General features: G+C 49.8%; 1 protein-coding gene across 11 annotated transcripts in view; it reads right to left on the bottom strand.

Moving 5' to 3' along the window:
* SOX6 (SRY-box transcription factor 6) overlaps positions 1–26,581 on the bottom strand; it is an 853,991-nt gene that overhangs the window by 46,992 nt on the left and 780,418 nt on the right. For 10 of the 11 annotated variants that reach the window (XR_012727417.1, XM_075326979.1, XM_075326975.1 and 7 more), the window contains 4 exons: positions 22,396–22,545; positions 17,474–17,654; positions 14,928–15,109; positions 7,196–7,246 (listed from right to left, as the gene is read on the bottom strand). Coding sequence is in view for 10 of the 11 variants with exons in the window: in XM_075326979.1 (XP_075183094.1) it covers positions 7,196–7,246; positions 14,928–15,109; positions 17,474–17,654; positions 22,396–22,545 (564 nt within the window). In the remaining variant the exon portion in view is untranslated. The remainder of the gene's footprint in view (positions 1–7,195; positions 7,247–14,927; positions 15,110–17,473; positions 17,655–22,395; positions 22,546–26,581) is intronic. The other variant, XM_075326980.1, reaches the window with a different exon arrangement.

Raw genomic sequence — 26,581 nt, 5'->3', positions numbered from 1 at the left:
TAGGCTCGTGTGATGCTCCATAGAATAACATTGGTCTGGGTGCCCTCTGATAAAGCATTGTAGTGCTTCCCTGAGTTATAGGCTCGTGTGATGCTCCATAGAATAACATTGGTCTGGGTGCCCTCTGATAAAGCATTGTAGTGTTTCTCTGAGTTATAGGCTCGTGTGATGCTCCATAGAATAACATTGGTCTGGGTGCCCTCTGATAAAGCATTGTAGTGCTTCCCTGAGTAATAGGCTCGTGTGATGCTCCATAGAATAACATTGGTCTGGGTGCCCTCTGATAAAGCATTGTAGTGCTTCCCTGAGTAATAGGCTCGTGTGATGCTCCATAGAATAACATTGGTCTGGGTGCCCTCTGATAAAGCATTGTAGTGCTTCCCTGAGTAATAGGCTCGTGTGATGCTCCATAGAATAACATTGGTCTGGGTGCCCTCTGATAAAGCATTGTAGTGCTTCCCTGAGTAATAGGCTCGTGTGATGCTCCATAGAATAACATTGGTTCGGGTGCCCTCTGATAAAGCATTGTAGTGCTTCCCTGAGTTATAGGCTCGTGTGATGCTCCATAGAATAACATTGGTCTGGGTGCCCTCTGATAAAGCATTGTAGTGCTTCCCTGAGTAATAGGCTCGTGTGATGCTCCATAGAATAACATTGGTCTGGGTGCCCTCTGATAAAGCATTGTAGTGCTTCCCTGAGTAATAGGCTCGTGTGATGCTCCATAGAATAACATTGGTCTGGGTGCCCTCTGATAAAGCATTGTAGTGCTTCCCTGAGTAATAGGCTCGTGTGATGCTCCATAGAATAACATTGGTCTGGGTGCCCTCTGATAAAGCATTGTAGTGCTTCCCTGAGTAATAGGCTCGTGTGATGCTCCATAGAATAACATTGGTCTGGGTGCCCTCTGATAAAGCATTGTAGTGCTTCTCTGAGTTATAGGCTCGTGTGAGCCTGATGCCCCGCTGTACACGGAGTGCACGGACATGCCGCTCCGGTCCTGTTTGTTACAAGCGTCTATGGAAGGAGAACGTATTTGTAGTGACCAGACCCGATTGTAGCTGTGAAGCGCAGCTATTAGTGCATTGCAGGTGAATACTCCGGGACGTGCATTACTTTCCCCAGTAACGGTGGCCAGGCCCAGCAGCTGCCGGTTACCTCCTCTCCTATATATATATATATATATATAGTCTGTCACCCGTACGCATCTGCCTGTAATATATTCTGGTGATACGAGTGGCCGGGATTTCCGGCAGCGGCCAGCAGAGGGCGCACCTGACTCTGCAGCCGGAGGACGCCGCTCACAAGAGGCCAGAACCGGGACAATATTCTGCCACTGGTCACAGACGTCCATGAAGCCGGGTCTCCCACACCGCCTGCTACATAGTGCATTACCACACCATGGCTGAGATATAGCAGAGCCCAGGCATCTGTGCTTCTCCACAGACTGCCCATAACCTCCTGAAGTCTGGCCACCCCACTGCATAAATCAGCACACCCTGCTAAGGCCTGCTCAATGCAGCAACATACCCTGGAAAAAACTGTATTTGAGCTTCCTCTATGATGATCTGTCCGGCTTGTCATTACGAGCAAAAAATCCGGGAATATGATTTCACCCAGCAAAGTGCAAGAGCACAACAAATAATCCAGGCAAGGCGGAGGCGGCCTAATCCGGAGTGTGCCAGTGTAGGGTATATACCGCCATCCCCCCCATCCCAACAATGCGCAGAAAAACATTACACTAATGCCACGACATTGCTGAAGGACAACTCTGTGTGGATATAAAGCACATATTTAACCCCTAACTAAAAAGACCAAACTAGGGGTGCACAGGTGTGAGGGTGTGCACAGGTGTGAGGGGTACACAGGTGTGAACAGGTGTGAGGGGATGCACAGGGGTGAGGGGATGCACAGGGGTGAGGGGGTGCACAGGTGTGAGGGTGTGCACAGGGGTGAGAGGGTGCACAGGTGTGAACAGGTGTGAGGGGATGCACAGGGGTGAGGGGATGCACAGGGGTGAGGGGGTGCACAGGTGTGAGGGGGTGCACAGGTGTGAGGGGTACACAGGTGTGAAGAGTGCACAGGGGTGAGAGGGTGCACAGGTGTGAACAGGTGTGAGGGGATGCACAGGGGTGAGGGGGTGCACAGGGGTGAGGCGGTGCACAGGTTTGAGGGGGTGCACAGGTGTGACCGGTGTGAGGGGTGCACAGGTGTCAGCTGGACCACCCTGGCAATATCTCAGAATGGCTCTTCTGGTTGTCCTCTTAGGTATAATATGAGCAAGTAGATCAAATGCTCAGATCCGGGGACGAAGTGAAAGGAAGAAAAAAAATGAAGTTTAAAAATACCCCCCCCCCAATAAATCCTTTGCCCTATTTAAAGAGCTGTGATGTGTCACTCTGTCAGCTCATCGCCACCCACACAGCATTATTGTGGGGGGCCAACAGGGTGCTATGGCAGCAGGGGGGCTGACTGCTTTATAGGCAGGGGTAAGGCCCTATAGGCAGGGGTGGGGCCTTATTGGCTAAGGTGAGGCCTGCTAGCCTGGAGGCTGGTACCTATAGGCTGGAGGTGGGGCCTTATAGGCTGGGGGTGGGGCCTTAGATGGACCCCAGGTCAATATTCTCTTGCAGGCTACGAACTACTGTAAAAAGCCAAAATAGTTGAAAAAAAATATTAAAATGAAAAACAAAATCCGTTTTGATAATATAATATATTTCTATTTATTTAAAGAAAAAAACCCAAAAACTTCTCACCCCCATAAAAAACCCAGATATCTGTGTGGTCTTCGGAATGACCCATAGTATAAAAATATATAATATTTATTCATTTATATAGCGCCATTAATTAGTCAGCGCTTTACATACATTGGCAGCACTCTCCCCATTAGGGAGTTTAGATTGTGAGCCCCATCAGTATGTTTTTAGAGTGTGGGAGGAAACCCGAGACCCTGGAGGAAACCCACGCAAACACGGGGAGAACATACAAACTACTTGTAGTTGTTGTCCTTGGTGGGAATTGAACCTAGGACCCCAGCGCTGCAAGGCTCCAGTGCTAACCACTGAGCAACCACAAGACTGCAGTGCTAACCACTGAGCCACCACAAGACTACAGTGCTAACCACTGAGCCACCACAAGACTGCAGTGCTAACCACTGAGCCACCACAAGACTGCAGTGCTAACCACTGAGCCACCACAAGACTGCAGTGCTAACCACTGAGCCACCACAAGACTGCAGTGCTAACCACTGAGCCACCACAAGACTACAGTGCTAACCACTGAGCCACCACAAGACTGCAGTGCTAACCACTGAGCCACCACAAGACTGCAGTGCTAACCACTGAGCCACCACAAGACTGCAGTGCTAACCACTGAGCCACCACAAGACTGCAGTCCTAACCACTAAGCCACCACAAGACTGCAGTGGTAACCACTGAGCCACTTTCCAACCCAAGCAATGACATTAAATAAAAATATATGTAGACACAGACACATAAGCACATGCCACAATGGCCATTTTGTTAATATTGGCTCAAAAATAATTAAATAAAAGGCGATCAGAGTCATATGTAATGCAAAAAAGCGATGTGTCTATGGAATACATATAAAAAATAAATAAAAGCTACAGTTTGTGACGTGGAGAAACAAGTGTGAATTGTGCTCTGTAGAGAAATGTTCCCACTGTTAAAGTATGAGAACAGAAAACCGCTATTCAATGACAACGTAATGAAGCCTGAGCCGTGCCGCGTTACGTCTGTAGCATTGCACTGACCCAGTGAATAAGATTTACATGTCCGCTGTACTGCGCCATGAACGCTGTAAAAAACAAATAAACACAGACTTTTTTTTCACATCTACAAAGAATGAGACGGATCAAAAAGATGTTTGTACCAAAAATGGTGTCAGGTACAAGAGCGCCCCGGTACAGATCCGGCTCCGGAAGAGCGAGAGGCCTCAGAATATGGGGCCAGAAGAAAGATTTACAAAAGAAAGATTTACTTTATTTACTTATTTTTTAAAGTAATTCCTTGTGCAGCGATAGCTAAATGTAACAATTTGTTTCTGTGACGGCCCCAGAGAATGCAGTGACCGCGCGCAACCAAATGCAACACTGCTGCTTTGTTGTTTTTGCTCCCAAAGATTAAATAAAAGTGATTAAAAGTCACATGGACCTCAAGACTGCACCGAAAGCTCCAACAGCAAATACCGCAACTAATGGGGAGTGATAACTCTGTACAGTGTGACCATGTCTGTACCGGCCACGCACCTTCTGAGAGGTGGCAGATTTGTTGTTTTAGTCATCGGCCAATAACAAACATTTCACCCTGAAAAGAAGCCTTCACAAAGCAGGCGACTGGTAAGATGCGCAGCAAAGCAGGCGACTGGTAAGATGCGCAGCAAAGCAGGCGACTGGTAAGATGCGCAGCAAAGCAGGCGACTGGTAAGATGCGCACCAAAGCAGGCGATGGGTAAGATGCGCAGCAAAGCAGGCGATGGGTAAGATGCGCAGCAAAGCAGGCGATGGGTAAGATGCGCAGCAAAGCAGACGACGGCTAAGATGCGCAGCAAAGCAGGCGACGGGTAAGATGCGCAGCAAAGCAGGAGACGGGTAAGATGCGCAGCAAAGCAGGCGACTGGTAAGATGCGCAGCAAAGCAGGCGACGGGTAAGATGCGCAGCAAAGCAGGCGACGGGTAAGATGCGCAGCAAAGCAGGCGACGGCTAAGATGCGCAGCAAAGCAGGCGACGGCTAAGATGCGCAGCAAAGCAGGCGACTGCTAAGATGCGCAGCAAAGCAGGCGACGGCTGAGATGCGCAGCAAAGCAGGCGACTGCTGAGATGCGCAGCAAAGCAGGCGACGGCTGAGATGCGCAGCAAAGCAGGCGACGGCTGAGATGCGCAGCAAAGCAGGCGACGGCTCAGATGCGCAGCAAAGCAGGCGACGGCCGAGATGCGCAGCAAAGCAGGCGACGGCCAAGATGCGCAGCAAAGCAGGCGACGGCCAAGATGCGCAGCAAAGCAGGCGACGGCCAAGATGCGCAGCAAAGCAGGCGACGGCCAAGATGCGCAGCAAAGAAGGCGACGGCCAAGATGCGCAGCAAAGCAGGCGACGGCCAAGATGCGCAGCAAAGCAGGCGACGGCCAAGATGCGCAGCAAAGCAGGCGACGGCCAAGATGCGCAGCAAAGCAGGCGACGGCCAAGATGCGCAGCAAAGCAGGCGACGGCCAAGATGCGCAGCAAAGCAGGCGACTGGTAAGATGCGCAGCAAAGCAGGCGACGGCCAAGATGCGCAGCAAATTAGGCGACTGGTAAGATGCGCAGCAAAGCAGGCGACGGCCAAGATGCGCAGCAAAGCAGGCGACGGCCAAGATGCGCAGCAAAGCAGGCGACGGCCAAGATGCGCAGCAAAGCAGGCGACTGGTAAGATGCGCAGCAAAGCAGGCGACTGGTAAGATGCGCAGCAAAGCAGGCGACGGCCAAGATGCGCAGCAAAGCAGGCGACGGCCAAGATGCGCAGCAAAGCAAGACGCACAGGGCTCCAACAACAACGTCTCAGAGTATGACAGCACAAATAAATTGAAATAAAAGTGTTTTCTGCTGCGCAGGTGGTAAAATCTAAATTATGGGGGACAGAAAAGGGTCTTCCCCAAACTGTTCCCACAAATCTGAAGCTACAATTGACCACAGTGTCCCACCAGGGGCGCAGTGTTTGTGCTGATGTTACCAGAGGAGGTTGAGAGCGGTGGGGACTTTTCTGCCCTCTGCTCCTCCTGACTCTCTATCACATGGGGGTAAAGGCAGACAGCGTGGCGGGGGCCACAGGTTATACCCCGGGGGTCACAGGAATGAGGTCTGGACATCATACACCGGGGGCGAGCGGACGGAGGTTATACACCGAGGGAGGGGGAACGGAGGTTATACACTGAGGGAGGGGGAACGGAGGTTATACACCGTGGGAGGGAGGGAAGGGGCTGTAAGTTATACATGGGGGGAGGGGCCAGATATTATACATGGGGGAGGGGCCGGATGTTATATATCGGCAGTGTCCTTGTCTCTTGAATGTGCCAGGATCTGATAACTAAAGCTGAGCTGCACCAGCACCGATCTCATCTGCAGAATCACAGCATAACACCCGGATATAATGCCATTAATCACATTATTCTGAGTGTAAAAGAGTAAAGCCGCCACTGCGCAAACCAATAAAGGCCAGAATCAGCCCTGAAGCGCTGATGATGAAGATGACCGGACCGCTATATCACTCCCAAATCAAACAGCCAGGTAATGACAGCCAGCCAGCCAGGTAGTGCCAGCCAGGTAGTGCCAGCCAGGTAATGACAGCCAGATAGTGCCAGCCAGCCAGGTAGTGCCAGCCAGGTAATGACAGCCAGATAGTGCCAGCCAGCCAGGTAGTGCCAGCCAGGTGGTGACAGCCAGGTAGTGACATCCAGGTAGTGACAGCCAGGTAGTGACAACCAGATAGTGACAGCCAGCCAGGTAGTGACAGCCAGGTAGTGCCAGCCAGGTAATGACAGCCAGATAGTGCCAGCCAGCCAGGTAGTGCCAGCCAGGTAATGACAGCCAGATAGTGCCAGCCAGCCAGGTAGTGCCAGCCAGGTGGTGACAGCCAGGTGGTGACAGCCAGGTAGTGACAGCCAGGTAGTGACAACCAGATAGTGACAGCCAGCCAGGTAGTGACAGCCAGGTAGTGACAACCAGATAGTGCCAGCCAGCCAGGTAGTGCCAGCCAGGTAGTGCCAGCCAGGTAATGACAGCCAGGTAGTGCCAGCCAGGTAATGACAGCCAGGTAATGACAGCCAGGTAGTGACAGCCAGGTAGTGACAGCCAGGTAGTGACAACCAGGTAGTGACAGCCAGCCAGGTAGTCACAGCCAGCCAGGTAGTGACAGCCAGCCAGGTAGTGACAACCAGATAGTGACAGCCAGCCAGGTAGTGACAGCCAGGTAGTGACAGCCAGCCAGGTAGTGACAGCCAGGTAGTGACAACCAGATAGTGCCAGCCAGCTAGGTAGTGACTACCATCCAGGTAGTGACAGCCAGGTAATGACAGCCTGTAGTGACAGCAGCTATCTCTGCACTTGATACATGTGATGAGTGGTGCAGACTACCTTCTACCACTGATCACTATGGCAGCTTCAATCCAACAACACCTGCAGAACATACGGAGGGGAAGACACTCACTGTGTGCGCACTTCTGACGCAAATCCTTCCTGAGATGGCATCTAGCAGCATCTGAAATACAGCAAACGAGGAAGGAGCTTAGAGAAGACATGGCACATACAGTTGAAACCAGACGTTTCCATCCACCCTCTGTATAGACACATCTGCAGATGTCTTTAAAAAGAGCAGAGGGAAAAACCTGCAGATGTTTATAGAGAGCGGAAGGAGACACATCTGCAGGTTTTTCCCTCCATTCTCTATAAAGACACATATGCAGGTTTTTCCCTCCGCTCTCTATACAGACACATCTGCAGGTTTTTCCCTCGGCTCTCTATATAGACACATATGCAGGTTTTTCTCACTATCTGACATGAAATCAGAATAAACCTTCCCCGTTTTCTGTCAATCAGGAACCAAAATTATTTATATTTGCCAAATGCCAGAATAATGAGAGAGATTTTTTTTTGTAACTTTCTGCAAAGTGAAAAGTTTCCATACACGAAGAGTACTGTGCCTTTAAACAATCTAGGACAGCCCATATGATGATGTCATGTCTTTGGAAGCTTCTGATAGGTTTATTGGCAACATCTGAGTTAATTACAGACACACCTGTGGATGTATTGTAATGCACACCTGACACACACGGCTTCTTTGTGAAGCATCATGGGAAAGTCTAAAGAAATCAGCCAAGATCTCAGTAAGAGAATTGTGGACTTGCACAAGTCTGGTTCATCCTTGGGTGCAATTTCCAGATACCTGAAGGTGCCTCATTCATCTGTACAAACAATTATACGCAAGTACAAACAAGATGTGAATGTCCAGCCATCATACTGCTCAGGAAGGAGACAGGTTCTGTGCACCAGAGATGAATGTGCTTTGGTCAGACATGTGCATATCAACCCAAGAACAAAAGCAAAACCTTGTGAAGAAGCTGGAGGAAGCTGGTAAGATTGTGTCACTAGCCACAATGAACGAGTCCTGTATCAACATGGGCTGAAAGTCCACTCTGCCCGGAAGAAGCAATTACTCCAAAAGAAACAGAAAAGGCCAGATTAATGTTTGCAAATGCTCACAGGAACAAAGACGTTAATTTTTGGAGACTTGTCCTGTGGTCTGAGGAAACTAAAATTGAAATGTTTGGCCATAATGACCATCATTACATTTGTAGGAAGAGGGGAGAAGCTTTGAAGCTTAAGAGCATCATCCCAACTGTGACACACGGGGGCGGCAGCATCATGTTGTGGGGTTGTTTTGCTGCAGGAGGGACTGGGACTTCACAATATAGATGGCATCATGAGGAAAGAAGATTATGTGGCAATACTGAAGAACATCACAAGACATCAGCCAGGAACTTAAAGCTTGGACGGAAATGGGTATTCCAGATGGACAATGACCCGAAGCATACTGTGAAACTAGTTACAAAGTGGCTTAAGGATAACAAAGTCAATGTTTTGGAGTGGCCATCACAAAGCCCTGATCTCAATCTTATTGAAAATGTATGGGCAAAGCTGAAAAAGCCAGTGCAAGCAAGGCGACCTTCAAACATGGCTCAGGTACTCCAGTTCTGTCAGGAGGAATCGACCTAGAGATCCTTGGTATTCATTGTGTTGTTTGGAGATCTCCTTGGTCTTCATGGTGTTGTTTGGAGACCTCCTTGGTCTTCATGGTGTTGTTTGGAGACCTCCTTGGTCTTCATGGTGTTGTTTGGAGACCTCCTTGGTCTTCATGGTGTTGTTTGGAGACCTCCTTGGTCTTCATGGTGTTGTGTGGCGACCTCCTTGGTCTTCATGGTGTTGCTTGGAGACCTCCTTGGTCTTCATGGTGTTGTGTGGAGACCTCCTTGGTCTTCATGGTGTTGTGTGGCGACCTCCTTGGTCTTCATGGTGTTGTGTGGCGACCTCCTTGGTCTTCATGGTGTTGTGTGGAGATCTCCTTGGTCTTCATGGTATGGTGTGGTTTGGACACCTCCTTGGTCTTCATGGTGTTGTGTGGAGCCCTCCTTGGTCTTCATGGTGTTGTGTGGAGATCTCCTTGGTCTTCATGATGATATTTTGTTAGTTGTGACGCTTGCTTAATGGTGTTGCAGCCTCTGTGGCCTTTCAGAAAAGATGTGTATATACAGACAGACCTCTGGACACCTATGATGTCCACCTATGTGCACTCTTATCACTAAGCATCTGATTTATGAAGGGAATTACTTGAATAAGAAGATTTTAGGGGCTCCATAGCAAAACGGGTGAATACATATGCACATTGCCATTTTTATTGATTATATCCAATAAATTAAATTTGTCTATTTTTATTCTCAGTTCTCCAGCTTAGACTATTGAGTGCTGATGCATCACACAAAATCAGATTAACAAAATATTTACACAGGTTGCAATGTAACAAAATAGCTAAAAAGCCAGAGGATGAATACTTTTTCAAGGCACTGTGGATATCGGGATGTTGGCCTGGGGTGGCTCCAGCTCCCCTTTCCTGTGACCCTTCTGGGGCCAAAGTTTCAGGAGTGAGCGTAAATATCTGTGGTCCCTACAGATTTCCGGCCTTTAACCGTGTACAATATGTACAATTTCAGGACTCCCCTTAACTATCCGCTTGAGCGGTTCTCATGTGAACATAGGTATATGTATTGCATAATTGTGGTCATGTGCTGGTGACGCGGCACCTCAAGGATTAGCAGCAAAAGCTGCTAGTCAGTCCATGACCGCCAATATGCAAATACCATACTTGTGGTCATGTGATGACTGGATATGGAGAGGAATCCTGACAGTGTGCATATTGCACGGTGTCAGGATTCTGGAATCTGTGATCACACAGTGACTGCAGAAACGTATCTTCTGCCCAGAAAACCCTTTAATGAACAAGGGGAAAAGGCACCTGGGAGTCACTGAATAGAAAGCGATTCGCTTAATACTGGCAGAGCCCACAAAGCAGTCTATAGAAAGGTCTGTGCCAGCGACCCCTGCAATATATAGTATAATCCTCCACAGCAGGCGCATTGCACCACCCATGGGATAGCACCCTGTGAATTCAGAATTTCCCTGATACTTTTAGATATACTAATATACATTGTGTGTCACTGGGTCCTCCCAAAATACCATACAAAACGGTGCCTCTATGTCCATCCTGAGCTACCTGGTGCATGAAGAGAATGACAGAAATGCAGGGAACACTGACAGTACAATGAGAGTGGGGGCAGGGAAATAAACTGCGGGTGCAGTAATGGTCAGTGGTCACCGGCCGTCGTACAAGATTACCCTGCAATACATTCATGCACACGCGTTCTAAAGACTCATTTCATGATCATCTTGTCATGTAAAGAGGCTGCCGATCACCCGAGAATCCAGCAAAGCCCTCCATTATCAGATGAAGTGATCATTGTGCAGCGGGAAGGATCATCTTTCTCAGTCTGTGTAAGCAGGATTCACAGGACCGAGAACCACGTCAGCCTATGTGCCCTGAGCGATCGACTACAGCTCATCTACTAGAGATCAACTACAGCTCATCTACTAGAGATCGACTACAGCTCATCTACTAGAGATCGACTACAGCTCATCTACTAGAGATCGACTACAGCTCATCATCTACTAGAGGTCGACTACAGCTCATCTACTAGAGATCGACTACAGCTCATTTACTAGAGATCGACTACAGCTCATCTACTAGAGATCGACTACAGTTCATCATCTACTAGAGATCGACTACAGCTCGTCTACTAGAGATCGACTACAGCTCATCATCTACTAGAGATCGACTACAGCTCGTCTACTGGAGATCGACTACAGCTCGTCTACTAGAGATCGACTACAGCTCATCTACTAGAGATCGACTACAGCTCATCTACTAGAGATCGACTACAGCTCATCTACTAGAGATCGACTACAGCTCATCTGCTAGAGATCAACTACAGCTCATCTACTAGAGATCGACTACAGCTCATCTACTAGAGATCGACTACAGCTCATCTACTAGAGATCGACTACAGCTCATCATCTACTAGAGATCGACTACAGCTCATCTACTGGAGATCGACTACAGCTCATCTACTGGAGATCGACTACAGCTCATCATCTACTAGAGATCGACTACAGCTCATCTACTAGAGGTCGACTACAGCTCATCATCTACTAGAGATCGACTACAGCTCATCTACTGGAGATCGACTACAGCTCATCTACTGGAGATAGACTACAGCTCATCTACTGGAGATCGACTACAGCTCATCTACTGGAGATCGACTACAGCTCATTTACTAGAGATCGACTACAGCTCATCTACTAGAGATCGACTACAGCTCATCTACTAGAGATCGACTACAGCTCATCATCTACTAGAGGTCGACTACAGCTCATCATCTACTAGAGGTCGACTACAGCTCATCTACTAGAGATCGACTACAGCTCATCTACTAGAGATCAACTACAGCTCATCTACTAGAGATCGACTACAGCTCATCTACTAGAGATCGACTACAGCTCTTTTATTAGAAATCGACTACAGCTCATCTACTAGAGATCGACTACAGCTCATCTACAAGAAATCGACTACAGCTCATCTACTAGAGATCGACTACAGCTCATCTACTAGAGATCGACTACAGCTCATCTACTAGAGATCGACTACAGCTCATATACTAGAGATCAACTACAGCTCATCTACTAGAGATCGAATACAGCTCATCTACTAGAGATCGACTACAGCTCATCTACTAGAGATCGACTACAGCTCATCTACTAGAGATCGACTACAGCTCATCTACTAGAGATCGACTACAGCTCATCTACTAGAGATCGACTACAGCTCATATACTAGAGATCAACTACAGCTCATCTACTAGAGATCGAATACAGCTCATCTACTAGAGATCGACTACAGCTCATCTACTAGAGATCGACTACAGCTCATCTACTAGAGATCGACTACAGCTCATCTACTAGAGATCAACTACACCTCATTTATTAGAGATCGACTACAGCTCATCATCTACTAGAGATCGACTACAGCTCGTCTACTTGAGATCGACTACAGCTCATCTACTAGAGATCGACTACAGCTCATCTACTAGAGATCGACTACAGCTCATCTACTAGAGATCGACTACAGCTCATCTACTAGAGATCGACTACAGCTCATCTACTAGAGATCGACTACAGCTCATCTACTAGAGATCGACTACAGCTCATCTACTAGAGATCGACTACAGCTCATCATCTACTAGAGATCGACTACAGCTCATCTACTGGAGATCGACTACAGCTCATCTACTGGAGATCGACTACAGCTCATCATCTACTAGAGATCGACTACAGCTCATCTACTAGAGGTCGACTACAGCTCATCATCTACTAGAGATCGACTACAGCTCATCTACTGGAGATCGACTACAGCTCATCTACTGGAGATAGACTACAGCTCATCTACTGGAGATCGACTACAGCTCATCTACTGGAGATCGACTACAGCTCATTTACTAGAGATCGACTACAGCTCATCTACTAGAGATCGACTACAGCTCATCTACTAGAGATCGACTACAGCTCATCATCTACTAGAGGTCGACTACAGCTCATCATCTACTAGAGGTCGACTACAGCTCATCTACTAGAGATCGACTACAGCTCATCTACTAGAGATCAACTACAGCTCATCTACTAGAGATCGACTACAGCTCATCTACTAGAGATCGACTACAGCTCTTTTATTAGAAATCGACTACAGCTCATCTACTAGAGATCGACTACAGCTCATCTACAAGAAATCGACTACAGCTCATCTACTAGAGATCGACTACAGCTCATCTACTAGAGATCGACTACAGCTCATCTACTAGAGATCGACTACAGCTCATATACTAGAGATCAACTACAGCTCATCTACTAGAGATCGAATACAGCTCATCTACTAGAGATCGACTACAGCTCATCTACTAGAGATCGACTACAGCTCATCTACTAGAGATCGACTACAGCTCATCTACTAGAGATCGACTACAGCTCATCTACTAGAGATCGACTACAGCTCATCTACTAGAGATCGACTACAGCTCATATACTAGAGATCAACTACAGCTCATCTACTAGAGATCGAATACAGCTCATCTACTAGAGATCGACTACAGCTCATCTACTAGAGATCGACTACAGCTCATCTACTAGAGATCGACTACAGCTCATCTACTAGAGATCAACTACAGCTCATTTATTAGAGATCGACTACAGCTCATCATCTACTAGAGATCGACTACAGCTCGTCTACTTGAGATCGACTACAGCTCATCTACTAGAGATCGACTACAGCTCATCTACTAGAGATCGACTACAGCTCATCTACTAGAGATCGACTACAGCTCATCTACTAGAGATCGACTACAGCTCATCTACTAGAGATCGACTACAGCTCATCTACTAGAGATCGACTACAGCTCATCTACTAGAGATCGACTACAGCTCATCTACTAGAGATCGACTACAGCTCATCTACTAGAGATCGACTACAGCTCATCTACTAGAGATCGACTACAGCTCATCTACTAGAGATCGACTACAGCTCATCTACTAGAGATCGACTACAGCTCATCTACTAGAGATCGACTACAGCTCATCATCTACTAGAGATCGACTACAGCTCGTCTACTGGAGATCGACTACAGCTCATCTACTAGAGATCGACTACAGCTCATCTACTAGAGATCAACTACAGCTCATCATCTACTAGAGATCGACTACAGCTCGTCTACTGGAGATCGACTACAGCTCATCTACTAGAGATCGACTACAGCTCATCTACTAGAGATTGACTACAGCTCATCATCTACTAGAGATAGACTACAGCTCGTCTACTTGAGATCGACTACAGCTCATCTACTAGAGATCGACTACAGCTCATCTACTAGAGATCGACTACAGCTCATCTACTAGAGATCGACTACAGCTCATCTACTAGAGATCGACTACAGCTCATCTACTAGAGATCGACTACAGCTCATCTACTAGAGATCGACTACAGCTCATCTACTAGAGATCGACTACAGCTCATCTACTAGAGATCGACTACAGCTCATCATCTACTAGAGATCGACTACAGCTCGTCTACTGGAGATCGACTACAGCTCATCTACTAGAGATCGACTACAGCTCATCTACTAGAGATCAACTACAGCTCATCATCTACTAGAGATCGACTACAGCTCGTCTACTGGAGATCGACTACAGCTCATCTACTAGAGATTGACTACAGCTCATCATCTACTAGAGATCGACTACAGCTCGTCTACTTGAGATCGACTACAGCTCATCTACTAGAGATCGACTACAGCTCATCTACTAGAGATCGACTACAGCTCATCTACTAGAGATCGACTACAGCTCATCTACTAGAGATCGACTACAGCTCATATACTAGAGATCAACTACAGCTCATCTACTAGAGATCGAATACAGCTCATCTACTAGAGATCGACTACAGCTCATCTACTAGAGATCGACTACAGCTCATCTACTAGAGATCGACTACAGCTCATCTACTAGAGATCAACTACAGCTCATTTATTAGAGATCGACTACAGCTCATCATCTACTAGAGATCGACTACAGCTCGTCTACTTGAGATCGACTACAGCTCATCTACTAGAGATCGACTACAGCTCATCTACTAGAGATCTACAACAGATCTAGTACAGATCTACCCTCCAAAAAATTGCGAAATTCACTGTTATGAGGTTGCAAGAATTTTCAGAGGAGGCGCAGGTTACCTTATCTCCTCTGCAGTTGTTCAGGCCAATGTTGTTGAGCGGCAGCTTGCTGTCCAGGCCGTGCGGCTGATGTTGCTGTTCCCTCTGTATCTGCTCCCTCATCTTACGAGCCTCCTGTATGGCTTTCATGACCGTGTCCTGATCTCCGAATAGGGCTGGAGAGTTAAGACTGGAAAGGATATCTGTGGAGAATAGAGCACGTGTGTCAGTGTATCCCAGAGACCGGACATTACAGCATCCGATGGGCCCCTCGTCTGCCGGACCCCTCGTCTGCCGGACCCCTCGTCTGCCGGGCCCCTCGTCTGCCGGGCCCCTCGTCTGCCCGGCCCCTCGTCTGCCCGGCCCCTCGTCTGCCGGGCCCCTCGTCTGCCGGACCCCTCGTCTGCAGGGCTACCCTTGTCTGCAAGGCCACCCTTGTCTGCAAGGCCATCCTCGTCTGCAGGGCCCCTCGTCTGCAAGGCCACCCTCGTCTGCAGGGCCCCTCGTCTGCAAGGCCACCCTCGTTTGCAGGACCCCTTGTGTGCAAGGCCACCCTCGTCTGCAGGGCACCTCGTTTGCAGGGCCACTCTCGTCTGCCGGGCCACCCTTGTCTGCAGGGCCCCTCGCGGCTGCTCTACTGTATCCGATCTCCACAGTCTGAGCAGGATTCCCGTCTACAATGTTGCATTATTATAATAATTTCTAATTGTACAGGAAATATCGCGGTCAGGTAACTTGTCGCACGGAAGGATGTAGGGTCTCGTCTCATGCAGATTGTTAGCGGTGACCCCTCCGTACTCGGGGCGTTAGCTTATGTTGCACTGTCAGGCGCTGACCATCATTCTGGCATGGTGACAATGTAAACAGTGTCCAGAAGACTAAGGGGTACTTTGCACACTACGACATCGCAGGTGCGATGTCGGTGGGGTCATGTCGAAAGTGACGCACATCCGGCGTCGCAGGCGATATCGTAGTGTGTAAAGCCTAGATGATACGATTAACGAGCGCAAAAGCGTCGTAATCGTATCATCGGTGTAGCGTCGGCGAAAACCATAATTACCTTGCTGCGACAGGTACGATGTAGTTCCTCGCTCCTGCGGCAGGACACATCGCTGTGTATGAAGCCGCAGGAGCGAGGAACATCAGCTACCTGCGTCCTGGCTGCAATGCGGAAGGAAGGAGGTGGGCGGGATGTTTACATCCTGCTCATCTCTGCCCCTCCGCTGCTATTGGCCGCCTGTCGTGTGACGTCGCTATGACGCCGCACGACCCGCCCTCTTAATAAGGAGGCGGGTCGCCGGCCAGAGCGATGTCGCAGGGCAGGTGAGTGCATGTGAAGCTGGCGTAGCGATAATGTTCGCTACGGCAGCAATCACAAGATATCGCTGCTGCGACGGGCGCGGGGACTATCGCGTGCGACATCGCAGCATCGGCTTGCGATGTCGTAGTGTGCAAAGTACCCCTAAGGCTACATGCGCACGCTGCAGTTTTACCTGCACCAAAATGCACCGAGTCACACAGAGCCTGGAAATGCCAATAAAACGCTTGTAATGATGATGGGTTCTGCCGCGTTTTTGTTAATGTATGTTTTAAAGGAGAAACAAAATCTGATAAGATAATGGATAGATCGCTAGAAAAGATGATAGACGAGATAGATAATAGGAGAACACATAAGCGAGAATGCACAGTCCTGGAACGACGCGGGTGAGCTGCGGATTTTGTGACCAGAACGCCAGCACAACGCATACAGAATGTAACAGTTTGGTAGCGTGCGTTTGGTCGCATTTTTCCTTGTGTTTTTCATCCCCTCATTGATTTCAATGGGTGACAAAAATGCAAGAAGAATGAACATGCTGCTTTTTTGTCAGATGGTTTTGATAAATAACCTGCAGCGTGCGCACAGAAATCTGACTGCTCATAGACTTTTCTGGGAGGCAAAAGTCAGAACTTGCTGCCAACAAAAGTGCAGCAAGAACCGCAGCGTGTGCATGTAGCCTAACAGTCTGCAGCATTGGGGGTCACTACCTCCGGGTCACCTCCGCTCTTCATCCACTGCTGGACTCTGCGATTACAGTCAGTTTTTTAGTTACGGCCATTCTCCTAATCTGCACTGGAGCAGCCGGACACCTGGAGAATTATCTGATAACCACACAGTGTGATCCGGCCCCTGCAGCGTCACCCAGGTCCTGCTACACGCATGAGACCGCACACGCGGGCTGGGTCACTGCTATACACTGCCTCATGGCGGCTGTCTGTCAATACTGACGTGTTAATTGGGAAAATTACATTATTTGTATCAACGATCCTAAAAATCAGGGGCTCCGTAAATGACCAGGACTTAAAAATGAATGTGATCAGACACTTCTGCTGACGAGGACGGTGCCCAGCTCTCCCAGGAGGAGAAGACTGGAGTAGGGGCGGTCATAGTGAGCATACAGGTTGTCACACAGCTCCATAACCACATGTCCACATATTAAATGTTTTACCACTCAGGGGTCTGGGAAAGCTGGATGAATGTAAGGGCTGCTAGTTTGCAGATGGAAGACCCGTGTGTGAGCCGCTCTTACCCAAGGAGGACCCTCTGCTCAGAGCTCCGCTGATGGGACTGGGGATGCCGCTCTTGTTTGTCAGACCCACAGGACTGGTCTTACTGGGCGGGTAGAGGCTCTGCGTGGGCGACGTGGGGGACTTCACCGGCTCCGCCGTCTTGGGTCGCGCTGATAGATTCAGAGGCTGCGCTGCTTCATCCTGCGGGAATTTCACATAAACAATGATTAGGAGCAGACAAATGGGCCACATTAGCACTTAAGACGACGCGGCTTCCACCTCCCAGACAATGGCACTATCTGCTGCTGTAATAACAAAAGACGCTAATTATCTGCGCCCTCCATCTAACGAGGCCTCATTAATTCCAAGCCTCCTATTTATATCAACACGCTTGCTGCTACCTTCTTTTTGCCAAATTAAAATGTGAATTACCGCACATTAAAGTTCACGTCTTAATGTGTTTTGTAAGATCTAAATTAACCCAGGGCATTTACAAGGAATGATTTACACTCCCATGGAGTTGTGCGGCAGCTTCTCTCTGGTAACACAGAGCGTTGCATCTCTCCGTGACTTCAGCAGCCAACATGCCGGCTCCACCCGAGAAGATGAAGGGGTTAATCCCCATCAATGCTCCGCTCCTGCCATGACCTGCAGTGTGCCCACAACACCTGGCAGCCGACATGCCCACTACCGGGTTCATCCATCACCCCGAGCCATGAGGACTGACAGCGAAGCAGTAAGAAAAGCCGCCCACAAAACACACGGACGTGGAAGGGACTCAGCGCTCCCTGCAACAGGCGGGGGTCATTGTCCCCATTAATCTGCTCTCGGTTTTTTTTGTAGTAGTTCTTTTCTTCTGTTCTTTTTTTTTCATTTATCCGTGAGTGGATGGAAATGTCAGTGCTCCTGTGACTAAGGGACTACACGGAAATGCTGCAGCTTTCCTCTCTGCATCTGTGGACACAGGACCTGGTCCAGCATTCAGTTTAGTTCATTTAGTTCAGCATTCATTTAGTTATCAGAATGACTCGTGGTCGGCGGCTGGGTATCGACTGCTTGGGATCGGTGGCTCGGGATGGGCGGCTCGGAATCAGTGGCTCGAGAGAGAGAGAGGTGACTCTGGATGGGGGGCTCCGGATGGGGGGCTCAGGACGGGCAGCTCTGGATGGGCAGCTTGGGATGGGAAGCTCTGGATGGGCTTGGTATCGGTGACTTGGGATGGGCAGTTCAAGATCGGTGACTCGGAATGGGCAGCACTGGCTCTGGGCGGCTTGCGATGGAGACTTGGGATGGAGGCTCTGGATGAGTGGCTCTGGGCGGCTTGCGATGGGGACTTGGGATGGAGGCTCTGGATGAGTGGCTCTGGGCGGCTTGCGATGGGGACTTAGGATGGAGGCTCTGGATGAGTGGCTCTGGGCGGGCGGCTTGCGATGGGGACTTGGGATGGAGGCTCTGGATGAGTGGCTCTGGGCGGCTTGCGATGGGGGCTCAGGATGGACGGCTCTGGATGAGTGGCTCTGGGCGGCTTGCGATGAGGGCTCAGGATGGACGGCTCGGGATGGGTGGCTCTGGACGGCTCGCGATGGGGACTTGGGATGGAGGCTCTGGATGAGTGGCTCTGGGCGGCTTGCGATGGGGGCTCAGGATGGACAGCTCGGGATGGGTGGCTCTGGATGGCTTGCAATGGGAACTTGGGATGGACGGCTCGGGATGGGTGGCTCTGGGCGGCTTGCAATGGGAACTTGGGATGGACGGCTCGGGATGGGTGGCTCTGGACGGCTCGCGATGGGTGGCTCTGGGCGGGCAGTTCACAAGGGGGTTTTAGAGTGCAGAGGATGGAGCTCTGCTCACTTTCCTCTCTCTGAACGCCTTGTTAAGTTTATGCGGTGCTCTAATTGTCCATGAAACCTCTGGTGAGACGCACACACATGGATTCCCCACTGAAATCACATTTGTATTGGTGAAGAAAACCTTACTACAGTAAGTCTATGGCCTCACTTATCGGTGGAGACTGCGCTGCTTTAATGGAAGGTCTGAATGTATTTAATGCTGAAAAGAGATAAGCTGCGCTCTACTACTGAAGGAACTGGGGCACGGGAGAAAAAAGTTGTCCAATAATTCAGAAAACCCCGGCACACAAATTGAGAAAAAGAGAATATCCAGTCAAAGGTTACTTTTAATATGCTGGTGTTTAATGAATACAGCAAGGCTAATCAAAAATGGTGCAAGGACCAAGGGGTAATCTGGAATGCCTCATGGGGCTCTCTCATTCTGACTACATGCTGCAATAGGCATTCCAGATTACCCCTTGGTCCTTGCACCATTTTTGATTAGCCTTGCTGTATTCATTGGACAATTACCCCTATTACCTGGCCACGGAATATAATCCTTAGGCTCCCCTCTCTTGATGTGACTAATCTTCATAATCTATTGCATCATCTCATACTGAGTTCAGCCCTTATTGTATCCTCCACATGAGAGCCCCCACATGTCACATAAATACGGCCGTAATACTGTCCGGACATTCCTCTACCCTGACTCCATCCAGAACCACGGATTCTATTAGTAGCCTTGTGCTTCTCCTATAACCTACATTGTCTCTATTTCCACTTTATACTGTGTGTGCAGGACTCTTCCTTTACACAATACGGTATTTCATGTCCCTGGTGAAGGCTCTCATATGAGCCGAAACGTTGGACCTTGCATTGCTTTTTATGCCACACACTGACTGTTATGGAATTTTTCACGAATTAAACACCAGCATATTAAAAGTAACCTCTGACTGGATATTCTCTTTTTCTCAATTTGTGTGCCGGGGTTTTCTGAATTATTGAATGTATTTAATGACATGGAATTATAAAATGGTGACTTATTAGTATAAAGATCTCATGTCTGATCACATGAATATATCAGTGATGTCATCACCAGGGGCGGGGCTGTATATAAGGGGAGTGGTCTGATCATGTCATGTCAGTGATGTCATTACCAGGGGCGGGGCCGTATATAAGGGGTGTGGTCTCGTGTCTGGGAGCGGGTGGATTTTGTGTGACGTCGTTCCTATAGGCAGTCGTATGTAGAGCCTCTGGAGTAGTGGAGCATTGCAGATTTTGGTGAGATTCTGCTCCATGGAGCTCTTCTTCCTTCGTCTTCCTCCGAGGTTACTATTAGATCAGAGTAGTCGCTGGTTTTCTGATTTTCGCAGAGGAGACGGGTCTGTTTATTTGTGGCACATGGTGAATGTGGTGAAATGTGTCCCGCCCGATGGTCGTCTGTTTCTGGAGCTGCCATGTTTTCTTTGTGGAAGGCAGCAATACGTTTCCCTTATCTTGATGTGACACTGTCCTGCCACAACACGGGGCTTTACCTCGGCCTCGCAGGACCTCCTCCTCGTGGCAGCGCCTCTCACCAGCTGCCGCTGCGGTCGCTTCTCATTATCTCTTTATTCTTTGCTCTTTTCAGAATTATTTTGAAATTGCACCAATTGTTTGGAAAATCTGTTATTTTCCAATCGGTGAGAACCCGGGTCCTGAATGTGTTATATTTTAGGACACGGGGGACCCGTCAGATGGTTTCATCATCTAGTGACATCTCTTTTTGCCCCATCAAATCCGCAAGAACAGAAGACAAATCCTGGGCTGTGCAGGACGCCGGCCTCCACATCACGCGGTGCTGTGCCGAGGCTACGCTGGTTACGAGGCTCCCAGGACAACTGGAATAACATTTTCTGCACTTTGCCGTGGCAGACCATCTGTCCTTTACCAAACACAACTTTACCTTGGACGGATTCCACTTTTGTGCTTTTCTGGGCGTTGTCGGGCGTCTTGTACATAAGTGATCCCGTGGCTGCCGCAGCGCACAGCGTCTCTCATGTTGCAGGGTCGCCTGGAGAATTCAGAGTCCGGAGCCGAGTGTCTACGACACGTTTTGTTACCATATCAATCAGCCGTCTCCATACCAACCGCTTTTCTTTAATAACGTGCTTTCTTTGATTTATTGTCCTAATATTTTAATGTCTTTCCTAAGTGGCTACAGATGTGTAGGTGCTGCACAAATCTGACACAAGCCGCGAATAGGCCGAGACATAAGGGTCTATCAGCACGTATCACAGACGCATATACCGACCTGTATCTCTGACGCGTATCAACGTCGCGTATCATTGACGCGCATCACCCTTTGCCTATCACCAATATGCATCATTGATATGTATCAGCATCGCGTATCACCATTGCGTATCTTCTATGGATATCACCAATGAGCATTTCCTATGCGTATCACCATTGCGTATCTTCTATGGATATCACCAATGAGCATTTCCTATGCGTATCACCATCGCGTATCTCCTATGCGTATCACCATTGCACGTCTTCGTATCATGTATCATCATCAAATATCTCTGACACATATCACCGATGCGCATAACTGACATGCATCATCAACACGTTAGTCATCATCACCGGTGGGAGTGGCCACTGCAGTGGGTGACTCCATTCCCCACATTATATCCTAATGGAATGGACTAGATTCCTCCCAGAGACATCACTGCACATATAGAGAACCATCCAGGGACAGAACTGAGATGAGACAACAATGACCGAAAAATCTGAACTAATCAGCCAATGTCCCAGAGAACCAAGCTGTGCGCCCATAGCACTGTAGCTGGCCAATGGGGCATGCGGCCGGCCAAAGAGGAGGGTAGGGCAGCCGACCGATGGGGAGGGGAGAACAGCCGGCCGATGGGGAGGGGAGAGCAGCCGGCCGATGGGGAGGGGAGGGCAGCCGGCCGATGGGGAGGGGAGGGCAGCCGGCCGACGGGGAGTGCCGCAGTCACCACATTGTAAATCTTTGCATTTCAGCATTTTTCATCAGATTGGAAAAAAATAGTACAACTGATTGGCGTGGGCCACACATTAAGGTCGGCGAGCACCACGTCCTTTGGGAATACCTTGAGCTGTGTGATGGGGCTGCTCCCTCTCTTCTCGCTCTTCACCCCGGTGGGGGACAGACCTCCGGTAGAGTTTGGCGGCTGAGGTGTGGACGGCATCTTGGCTCCTGGAGACACCTGCATGCTGGCGAGCTGCGCTGCATAGATCTGCTGTAAAACAAGTGGCAATGTCAGATAATCTCCGGGATCTCAGTGCCCCTATGTGACAGGAATGGCTGTAGCTATTTCTGCAGATTGTGGTCTCGGGGACTTCCTCTTCCACATCAGATTATGCTCCGATTATCTATAGTGTCGAGGTAGAAGTCAGGCTGCATCTCCAGGTGGAGAAGAACACACTGAAACATGTGAGTGATGCCGGAAGGCCCCATCCGGGCCATCGAATGGTGGACGCTAGCATCTGTCATTACCGTCTCCTACCTCCCCGTCTCCCCTCCCCCAGAGCCGATACTCCTGCCACCTCCCCTCCACACACCCTGGCGCTGACTGTCCGGGGCAGAGCAGCCGGTGTAGAGCGTCTAGGGCAGAGCGTCCGGGCCATCGCATCGTGGACGCTAGCGTTTGTCATTACCACCTCCTACCTCCCCGTCCTCATCCAGAGCCTGTACTCCTGACACATCCCCCTCCACATACCCCAGGACAGAGCGCCCGGGGCAGAGCGTTCGGGGAAGAGCGCTCAGTGTAGAGCGTCCGGGGCAGAGCAGCCAATGCAGATTGTCCGGGGCAGAGCGCTCAGTGCAGAGCGTCCGGGGCAGAGCAGCTGATGCAGATTGTCCAGGGCAGAGCGCCCAGGGCACAGCGTCCAGTGCAGAGCGCCCGGAGCAGAGCGTCTGGGGCAGAGCACCCAGGGCAGATCGTCTGGTGCAGAGCGTCCAGTGCAGATCGTCTGGTGCAGAGCGTCCGGGGCAGAGCACCCGGGGCAGAGCACCCAGGGCAGAGCGTCCGAGGCAGAGTAGCTGATGCAGATCATCCGGGGCAGAGCACCCAGTGCAGAGCGCCCGGGGCAGATCGTCCGGGGCAGAGCGTCCAGTGCAGATCGTCTGGTGCAGAGCGTCCAGTGCAGATCGTCTGGTGCAGAGCGTCTGTTGCAGAGCGTCCAGGGCAGAGCACCTGGGGCAGAGCGTCCGGGGCAGAGCACCCAGGGCAGAGCGTCCGAGGCAGAGCACCCAGTGCAGAGCGTCCGGGCAGAGCGCCCGGGGCAGAGTGTCTGGTGCAGAGCGCCCGCTGCTGCCATCTATCCATTCAGGGGAAATGGATCGCTCAGGGGGACGGGTCCGCTTTAGCTGCCTTTTTTTTTTTTAATCTGCCATCCGGTTCCACAAAAGTATGTCTTTATTTGGTGCTAATTTGTATGGTTTTTACAAGGGGGCGGTGCTTGGTGTTCTCTGGGGCATGTCTGCTTCATTATCCAGTGAGCCCCACCCCCTTGGAAAAGACTATATTTGTGAAGTGTATGGCAGATATAAAACAAAAAAACGGCATCCTCCGGAGCAGAGGGAATGAAATGGAAGCTGGAGGTGTCCATCTTTGATGTGGTGGCCGGTCGGCGTCATCTTTCCCGCAGTCGCTCCTGTATGAGCCGCCATAAACAGATCAGATTGGTGGATTAATGTCTCCAATGTCTGTGCAATATCTGCCAATAATACAAAGCAGTCATGTGAATTTTTACACAAATTAGTTTCCTCTGCTCTGAATTTAGGTTTTTGTTCTCCTTCCTTTAGTGAAAATGTCCTAAAATGACAGCTCTGGGGGATTTTTTTTCCCTCTCAAGTAAAAATGAAAAGTCTGTTGAGACCTAGTTAAGAAACATTATTTGCCACTGTACTAAATAAAATATGTAAATCTGTGATACTTTATTTATGCCGCCGAATATTCAGCAAAGGAGACAATGAGTAATTGGGTTCAGACGACAGAAACAAAGAGGTGACGGGGAGGCCGATCACATCTCCGAAAAGAAAACGGAAAAATGGTGCAAAAAGACTGATAGAAAAAAAACCAGCCCCCCCGCCCCTGCCACCAAGCCTGTAATTAATTAACATAGCTGCAGCTGATCAACATATTGCTCCTAATTAGCGTCCCCTGAAAAGACGGATGTGGAGGCGCGCAGGTTCCCACCATGAGACATTAAGGGCATTTCACTTACAACATAAAATGAGCAAAGTCAAGAATGAAAGGTAAGATAAATAGCAACTGGCAGACGCCGGGGCTGAGCCATGTGACGGCGCCGGAGGCAAATGGAGGCTTCTGCCAGTGGTGTGTGCCAGGGACACAGATGCTGCAACTTAAAAATATCCCCTACATCTGTGAAGGATGGCGAGCGTGAGACGAGAGGGACCACGCCGCTCCAGCGACTGCACGTCTTAGTGACACGGCCTTGCTGAGAAGCAGATGTCTGAGGCCTGGTACACGGGCCGCTCCTGACCAGCGCCGCGCTCGGCTCATTACTATTCACTGTACAAATGGGTCACCTTCCCCAGAACTGCTGCAAGAGCGCTGGACAGGCCGGTGTGACCAATCTGGACACCAGCCAAAAAGGTGCTGCTCCTGCGGACTGCACGGGGCCAGAGCTGCCAAGATGGCAGGGAAGACGGCCCATCGGGTGAAGATGCTCTTCAGTCCATGTAGCCCAGAAATCTACATGAAACTGAGGCAGGATTGTGCCATCCGGGAAGAGGCGATCATAAACCGTGCTGCCTCCCCAGCAATGTCCCCTCCACGGCCAGCTCAGAGGCCAGCATCCAGCACACCCGTCTATAGATCGTCCTTCACCTTTCTCCACACTGCATCCATGTGGCGGGGTCCTCTGTCCACCCTGCTCCCTCCAGCCACATGTGACATAAATTCCCACACAGGCTCCTGACCTCCTCCGGGGGAAATGATAAGATTCCGGAAAGAGACATCATGGAAGAATTAACAATTAGCGCTGCCGCGTCTCCGCTCTGGTTTTATTTCTCTCTGTCTTGAAGAAATATGGCTTCCAGTAAGTGGACGACGCAGCCCATTGTGCTCTCACAGAATTAAATAATCCCCGTCCATATAATGTCCGCTCCGCAAACACCACCAGCCCCGAAGGATGGAGGCACAAAACCCACACGGACACTGGGACGGGCGAAGTTCACATCAACCTGCACAAAACCCACACGGTCACTCGGGACGGACAAAGTTCACATCAACCTGCACAAAACCCACACGGTCACTCAGGATGGGCAAAGTTCACATCAACCTGCACAAAACCCACACGGTCACTCGGGACGGGCGAAGTTCACATCAACCTACACAAAACCCACACGGACACTTGGGACGGGCAAAGTTCACATCAATCTGCACAAAACCCACACGGACACCGGGACTCACAAAAGTCACGTCAATCTGCACAAAACACACACAGGCACTTGGGACGGGCAAAAGTCACATCAACCTGCACAAAACCCACACGGACACCGAGACGGACAAAAGTCACATCAACCTGCACAAAACCCACACGGACGCTCGGGACGGGCAAAAGTTACATCAACTGTGAGGTAGCGCGGTCGGCTGCGCAGCAGAAGACACGGGATCCAGGCATCAAGGTTCACAGCACACGGTTTTAATGTCCAAACAAAAAAAAGTCCATAACAAAATACATGTGCCTCTCCAGCAGAGAGTTCAGGAAGTTCTGGTCACTTCCCCCACACCCGGCACACCTGCCCTCGTTCCTGTTTCCTTTTAACCCTTCCTTAAGCCTGTAGGGAAACAGCATTAACCCTATAGTGGATTTACTTTCTATCATGGAGTGAGCACAACCTGGGCGAGACATACTGGCCGTCATAGATAACCCCGGTCACAGTCTCACATACCCCCCCCCTCAGTTCAAGCGTGCGGGGTTGAACTCCAGCCATCAAGCACGGGCCGCGGGACAAGGCATCGGCGTTGCCCTGCAACCTACCGGCCCGGTGTTCAACCGTAAACCGGAAGTTCTGCAGAGAAAGGAACCACCGGGTAACCCGGGCATTCCGTTCCTTGGCGGACCTCATCCAGACCAGTGGAGAGTGATCCGTCACCAAGCGAAACTGCCGTCCCAGCAGGTAATAGCGTAGGGACTCCAAGGCCCACTTGATCGCCAGGCACTCCTTCTCCACTACGCTATAATTCCGCTCGGGAGGGGTGAGCTTCCTACTCAAGAAGGTGACGGGGTGTTCCTCCCCCTGAA

The sequence above is a fragment of the Anomaloglossus baeobatrachus genome, chromosome 10 (genome assembly GCF_048569485.1).
Source record: "Anomaloglossus baeobatrachus isolate aAnoBae1 chromosome 10, aAnoBae1.hap1, whole genome shotgun sequence".
Taxonomy (NCBI): domain Eukaryota; kingdom Metazoa; phylum Chordata; class Amphibia; order Anura; family Aromobatidae; genus Anomaloglossus; species Anomaloglossus baeobatrachus.
The sequence above is the reverse complement of the archived record's forward strand: the minus strand, read 5'-3'. Positions and strand labels throughout refer to the sequence as shown.